At 52.3% G+C, this 7,500-nt stretch overlaps 1 protein-coding gene across 1 annotated transcript in view; it reads left to right on the top strand.

The window, feature by feature from the left end:
* The window catches only part of arih1 (ariadne ubiquitin-conjugating enzyme E2 binding protein homolog 1 (Drosophila)), a 30,867-nt gene that overhangs the window by 8,763 nt on the left and 14,604 nt on the right, over window positions 1-7,500 (top strand). Inside the window, exons 3-6 of the mRNA XM_082968224.1 lie at window positions 603-747; window positions 2,223-2,315; window positions 2,434-2,489; window positions 7,315-7,381. Coding sequence (XP_082824350.1) covers window positions 603-747; window positions 2,223-2,315; window positions 2,434-2,489; window positions 7,315-7,381 — 361 coding nt within the window. The remainder of the gene's footprint in view (window positions 1-602; window positions 748-2,222; window positions 2,316-2,433; window positions 2,490-7,314; window positions 7,382-7,500) is intronic.

Genomic DNA, 7,500 nt, shown 5'->3' with positions numbered 1-7,500 from the left:
CCTTGTCTCTCAGATCGTTCACAGCTCTGTGGAAGTTACCTGTGGTGCTGATGTTTAGGTCGAGGTATGTATAGTTTTTGTGTGCTCCAGGGCAACGACGTCTAGATGGAATTTGGATTCGTTGTCCTGGCAACTGGACCTTTTTTGGAACACCATTATTTTTGTCTTACTGAGATTTACTGTCGGGGCCCAGGTCTGTCGGGGCCCAGGTCTGTCAGGGCCCAGGTCTGTCGAGGCCCAGGTCTGACAGAATCTGTGCAGAAGATCTAGGTGCTGCTGTAGGCCCTCCTTGGTTGGGTGACTGAGGGTGAGGCCGAGTGCTGCAGACTGTTCTAGTGCCCTCGCCAATTCTCTCTCTCTTCTCCTCTCTTCTCTTCCTCTCTTCTCTTCTTCTCTTCCTCTCTTCTCTTCCTCTCTTCCTCTCTTTCTCTTCCTCTCTTCTCTTCCTCTCTTCTCTTCCTCTCTTCCTCTCTTCTCTTCCTCTCTTCCTCTCTTCCTCTCTTCCTCTCTTCCTCTCTTCCTCTCTTCTTCTCTTCTTCTCTTCTTCTCTTCTCTCTTCTTCTCTTCTCCTCTCTTCCTCTCTTCTCCTCTTCTCTCTGCAGGTATTTCGACGGCAACGTGGATAAGTTGTTCTCCGAGTGCCATGTCATCAACCCCTGCAAGAAGTCAAGAACAAGACTGATGAGCACCAGATCTGCTGCTCAGGACCTGCCGTGTCAGATCTGCTATCTAAACTACCCCAACTCAGTCAGTCCTCTTCATATATTATATTATATTACCGTGTCAGATCTGCTATCTAAACTACCCCAACTCAGTCAGTCCTCTTCATATATTATATTATATTACCGTGTCAGATCTACTATCTAAACTACCCCCTTCATATATTATATTATATTACCGTGTCAGATCTGCTATCTAAACTACCCCCTTCATATATTATATTATATTACCGTGTCAGATCTACTATCTAAACTACCCCCTTCATATATTATATTATATTACCGTGTCAGATCTACTATCTAAACTACCCCCTTCATATATTATATTATATTACCGTGTCAGATCTACTATCTAAACTACCCCCTTCATATATTATATTATATTACCGTGTCAGATCTACTATCTAAACTACCCCCTTCATATATTATATTATATTACCGTGTCAGATCTACTATCTAAACTACCCCAACTCAGTCAGTCCCCCTTCATATATCATGTGACGTTAGTCTGTGTTGATGTATTGCGGGGTCAGGGGGTCAGCTGCATCATGTGACGTTAGTCTGTGTTGATGTATTGCGGGGTCAGGGGGTCAGCTGCATCATGTGACGTTAGTCTGTGTTGATGTATTGCGGGGCTCAGGGGGTCAGCTGTAAGTCCATTACACAGTGGATTTTATTTAGTTATTTCACTGTTTGTTTTTTAACCCTAATTGATTTCAGGGTAGTCTCTGTGAGACCGATGCCTCTTCCCAGGGAGCCCTGGTTCACAAAATACAAAGTCCGTAAGGAATCAGTGACACCAGCTCTGTGTTCTGAGGTTAAGTGACTGTCCCTCATACCTGGGGCGGCAGGGTACCCTAGTGGTTAGAGCGTTGGACTGGTAACCCGAAAGGTTGCTAAATCGAATCCCCCGAGCTGACACGGTACAAAACCTGTCGTTCTGCCCCCCCCCCCCCCCCCCCCCCTGAACAAGGCAGTTAAACCCACTGTTCCTAGGCCGTCGTTGTAAATAAGAATTTGTTCTTAACTTGCCTAGAGGTAAAAAGGTAGAGAATAATACTCAGAGAGAAAGAAATGAGCTATTCAATGACATTCCACTGTGTTGTTTTTTTTGTTTGTTGCTAGGCAATGCGCTGTGGCAGATCTGACAGGAAACATGACAGCGGTCTATCCAGGAAACAACATCTCTTTAGGCAGATGATACACATTGTGAAAAACACACCCAAGAGATGAAATGTTGTTTCGAAAGTCACGTCTGTCCAGTGGTATCCGTGGCGACCAAATGTTTTCCCAGGGTCCTGTAGGGGACTCACTGGATCTGGGTCTTCGTCGTACCCTATACTGCAGACTACGGACTACGGATCCGTATTGGATGCAGATGAAGCTGTGACAAACATTGTGCTCTGGAAGGATTTCCCTCCGGTCGGAGACCTGAGACTCGGCTGTTTCGGTGGTGGTGGTGTCTGAAATCCTAAAATATTGTTTACGTTGTTTTCCCCACAGTATTTCACTGGCCTCGAGTGTGGACACAAGTTCTGTATGCAGTGCTGGGGAGATTACCTGACAACCAAAATCATCGAGGAAGGGATGGGACAGGTAGTGGTGCTGCTGCAGCCTACATTTTATTTTTTTTAATCTTATGGATAAAGGGATTGATTTACACTAACTGTTTATTCCACCGTCTATTGAACTCATTGTCTTCTTCTGTTTCCAGACCATCTCTTGCCCTGCCCATAGTTGTGACATCTTAGTGGATGACAACACGGTCATGTGAGTATTGTTATGGTCCGAGGTCACCGAACATTCGGAACACCCTCCTAATATTGAGTAGTAAACACGGGAAACTGTTGAGTGTGAAAAACCCAGCAGCGTTGCAGTTCTTGAAACAAACCGGTGCGTTTGGCACCTACTACCATACCCCCCCCCCCCCCCCCCCCCCCCCGTTCAAGGACACTTCAATCTTCTGTCTTGCCACATTCACCCTCTGAATGGCAGACATACACAATCCATGTCTCAATTGTATCGAGGCTTAAAAATCCTTCTTTAACCCGTTTCCTCCCCTTCATCTACACTGATTTGAAGTGGATTTAACAGGTGACATCAATAAGGAAACTTAATGTCTGTAGACTGTATTGAGGACATGATTGTTAATCTGTAGCTTCCTGTCTTGACCCAGAAGGCAACTCTAAAGCTAATTTACGGCCGTAGTCTCGCCCTCTGGTCTCCCTACGGCCGTAGTCTCCCCCTCTGATCTCTCTACGGCCGTAGTCTCCCCCTCTGATCTCTCTACGGCCGTAGTCTCCCCCTCTGATCTCTCTACGGCCGTAGTCTCCCCCTCTGATCTCTCTACGGCCGTAGTCTCCCCCTCTGATCGCACCACGGCCGTAGTCTCACCCTCTGGTCGCACCACGGCCATAGTCTCACCCTCTGGTCGCACCACGGCCATAGTCTCGCCCTCTGGTCTCACCCCGATCTCTCTACGGCCGTAGTCTCCCCCTCTGATCTCTCTACGGCCGTAGTCTCCCCCTCTGGTCTCTCTACGGCCGTAGTCTCGCCCTCTGATCGCACCACGGCCGTAGTCTCACCCTCTGGTCGCACCACGGCCGTAGTCTCCCCCTCTGGTCTCTCTCTACGGCCGTAGTCTCCCCCTCTGGTCTCCCCCGATCTCTCTACGGCCGTAGTCTCCCCCTCTGGTCTCTCTACGGCCGTAGTCTCGCCCTCTGGTCTCCCCCTCTGGTCTCTCTACGGCCGTAGTCTCGCCCTCTGGTCTCTCTACGGCCGTAGTCTCCCCCTCTGGTCTCTCAACGGCCGTAGTCTCCCCCTCTGGTCTCTCTACGGCCGTAGTCTCGCCCTCTGGTCTCTCTACGGCCGTAGTCTCCCCCTCTGATCTCTCTACGGCCGTAGTCTCCCCCTCTGATCTCTCTACGGCCGTAGTCTCGCCCTCTGATCGCACCACGGCCGTAGTCTCACCCTCTGGTCGCACCACGGCCATAGTCTCGCCCTCTGGTCGCACCACGGCCGTAGTCTCACCATCTGATCTCACCCCGATCTCTCTACGGCCGTAGTCTCCCCCTCTGATTTCTCTACGGCCGTAGTCTCCCCCTCTGATCTCTCTACGGCCGTAGTCTCGCCCTCTGATCTCTCTACGGCCGTAGTCTCCCCCTCTGATCTCTCTACGGCCGTAGTCTCGCCCTCTGATCGCACCACGGCCGTAGTCTCACCCTCTGGTCGCACCACGGCCGTAGTCTCCCCCTCTGGTCTCTCTCTACGGCCGTAGTCTCACCCTCTGGTCTCTCTACGGCCGTAGTCTCCCCCTCTGGTCTCCCCCGATCTCTCTACGGCCGTAGTCTCCCCCTCTGGTCTCTCTACGGCCGTAGTCTCGCCCTCTGGTCTCCCCCTCTGGTCTCTCTACGGCCGTAGTCTCGCCCTCTGGTCTCTCTACGGCCGTAGTCGCCCCCTCTGGTCTCTCTACGGCCGTAGTCTCCCCCTCTGGTCTCTCTACGGCCGTAGTCTCGCCCTCTGGTCTCTCTACGGCCGTAGTCTCCCCCTCTGGTCTCTCTACGGCCGTAGTCTCCCCCTCTGGTCTCTCTACGGCCGTAGTCTCCCCCTCTGGTCTCTCTCTACGGCCGTAGTCTCCCCCTCTGGTCTCTCTCTACGGCCGTAGTCTCGCCCTCTGATCTCTCTACGGCCGTAGTCTCCCCCTCTGGTCTCTCAACGGCCGTAGTCTCCCCCTCTGGTCTCTCTACGGCCGTAGTCTCGCCCTCTGGTCTCTCTCTACGGCCGTAGTCTCGCCCTCTGGTCTCTCTACGGCCGTAGTCTCGCCCTCTGATCTCTCTACGGCCATAGTCTCCCCCTCTGGTCTCTCAACGGCCGTAGTCTCCCCCTCTGGTCTCTCTACGGCCGTAGTCTCGCCCTCTGGTCTCTCTCTACGGCCGTAGTCTCGCCCTCTGGTCTCTCTACGGCCGTAGTCTCGCCCTCTGGTCTCTCTACGGCCGTAGTCTCGCCCTCTGGTCTCTCTACGGCCGTAATCTCGCCCTCTGGTCTCTCTACGGCCGTAGTCTCGCCCTCTGGTCTCTCTACGGCCGTAGTCTCGCCCTCTGGTCTCTCTACGGCCGTAGTCTCCCCCTCTGGTCTCTCTACGGCCGTAGTCTCCCCCTCTGGTCTCTCTCTACGGCCGTAGTCTCGCCCTCTGATCTCTCTACGGCCGTAGTCTCGCCCTCTGGTCTCTCTACGGCCGTAGTCTCGCCCTCTGGTCTCTCTACGGCCGTAGTCTCGCCCTCTGGTCTCTCTACGGCCGTAGTCTCCCCCTCTGGTCTCTCTACGGCCGTAGTCTCCCCCTCTGATCTCTCTACGGCCGTAGTCTCGCCCTCTGATCGCACCACGGCCGTAGTCTCACCCTCTGGTCGCACCACGGCCGTAGTCTCACCCTCTGGTCGCACCACGGCCATAGTCTCGCCCTCTGGTCGCACCACGGCCGTAGTCTCACCCTCTGATCTCACCCCGATCTCTCTACGGCCGTAGTCTCCCCCTCTGATCTCTCTACGGCCGTAGTCTCCCCCTCTGGTCTCTCTACGGCCGTAGTCTCGCCCTCTGATCGCACCACGGCCGTAGTCTCACCCTCTGGTCGCACCACGGCCGTAGTCTCCCCCTCTGGTCTCTCTCTACGGCCGTAGTCTCACCCTCTGGTCTCTCTACGGCCGTAGTCTCCCCCTCTGGTCTCCCCCTCTGGTCTCTCTACGGCCGTAGTCGCCCCCTCTGGTCTCTCTACGGCCGTAGTCGCCCCCTCTGGTCTCTCTACGGCCGTAGTCGCCCCCTCTGGTCTCTCTACGGCCGTAGTCTCGCCCTCTGGTCTCTCTACGGCCGTAGTCTCCCCCTCTGGTCTCTCTACGGCCGTAGTCTCCCCCTCTGGTCTCTCTACGGCCGTAGTCTCCCCCTCTGGTCTCTCTACGGCCGTAGTCTCCCCCTCTGGTCTCTCTACGGCCGTAGTCTCCCCCTCTGGTCTCTCTCTACGGCCGTAGTCTCGCCCTCTGATCTCTCTACGGCCGTAGTCTCGCCCTCTGGTCTCTCTACGGCCGTAGTCTCGCCCTCTGGTCTCTCTACGGCCGTAGTCTCGCCCTCTGGTCTCTCTACGGCCGTAGTCTCGCCCTCTGATCTCTCTACGGCCGTAGTCTCGCCCTCTGATCTCTCTACGGCCGTAGTCTCCCCCTCTGGTCTCTCAACGGCCGTAGTCTCCCCCTCTGGTCTCTCTACGGCCGTAGTCTCGCCCTCTGGTCTCACCCCGATCTCTCTCTACGGCCGTAGTCTCGCCCTCTGGTCTCACCCCGATCTCTCTCTACGGCCGTAGTCTCGCCCTCTGGTCTCACCCCCATCTCTCTACGGCCGTAGTCTCACTACAGTACGCTGTTGACTAAATGTTACCAGTCAGGTTACAGCAGGCCTCAACACCATACAACATTTCACGTAGCCATTTTACCTAACAACCTAGATGTTTGTTCTCCTCCGTTAGCGAGGCAGAATCAACCCATTTCTGCAGCATTATAACGCACCATATTGGTAGTAGCTACGGCGCCTTCGGAAAGTATTCAGACCCCTTCAATTTTTTTTCCCCCACATTTTGTAACGTTACAGCTTTATTCTAAAATTGGTTACATAAGTCGAATCTTGTTTTTCATGGTCTGAGAGTCATTGGGGGCCTTTTGGCAAACTCCAAGTGGACTGTCATGTGCTTTTTTACTGAGGAGTGGCTTCCGTCTGGCCACTCTACCATAAAGGCCTGATTGGTGGAGTGCTGCAGAGATGGTTGTCCTTCGGGAAGGTTCTCCCATCTCCACAGAGGAACTCTGGAGCTCTGTCAGAGTGACCATCGGGTTCTTGGTCACCTCCCTGACCAAGGTCCTTCTCCCCCGATTGCTCAGTTTGGTCGGGCGGCCAGCTCTAGGAAGAGTCTTGGTGGTTCCAAACTTCTTCCATTTAAGAACGATGTTCTTGGGGACCTTCAATGCTGCAGAAATGTTTTGCTACCCTTCCCCAGATCTGTTCCTCGACACAATCCTGTCTCAGAGCTCTACGGACAATTCCTTCGACCTCATGGCTTGGTTTTTGCTCTGACATGCACTGTCAACTGTGGGACCTTATATAGACAGGTGTGCGCCTTTCCATATCATGTCCAATCAATTGAATTGACCACAGGTGGACTCCAATCAAGTTGTAGAAACATCTCAAGGATGATCAATGGAAACAGGATGCACCTGAGCTCAATTTACAGTCTCATAGCAAAGGGTCTGAATACTTATGTAAATAAGGTATTTTTTTTTTTTTTTTTTTTTTAATAAAATAGCAAAAATCTCTAAAAACCTGTTTTCAGTTGGCCATCATGGGGTGCTTTTGTGTGTAGATTTCTTTATTTAATTTTTATTTAAATCCATTATAGAATAAGGCTGTAACGTAACGAAAAAACGTGGGAAAAAAGGTCAAGGGGGTCTGAATACTTTCCCGAAGTCCCTGCATGTTCTTCAGGGAAATCCATCTTATTTCGTCAAGACATCATGGATTGTAATAACAGCTTGTTTTGTTATTATCTCCCCCCCCCCTCCAGGCGTCTCATAACAGACTCTAAAGTGAAGCTGAAGTACCAACATTTAATTACCAATAGTTTTGTAGAGGTAAGCTTGTTTAACCTTCTACATTATATATTAGTTCGTTAGACTAGACTACACCACTGTTACATTCAATGTGCATTGAATTTATTGCACCTTTTTTTGGGGGGGGTGGTGGGGGAATT

This window comes from Salmo salar, chromosome 23, assembly GCF_965601325.2.
Source record: "Salmo salar chromosome 23, fSalSal1, whole genome shotgun sequence".
NCBI lineage: Eukaryota > Metazoa > Chordata > Actinopteri > Salmoniformes > Salmonidae > Salmo > Salmo salar.
This window is presented reverse-complemented; position numbering and strand designations above follow the sequence as displayed.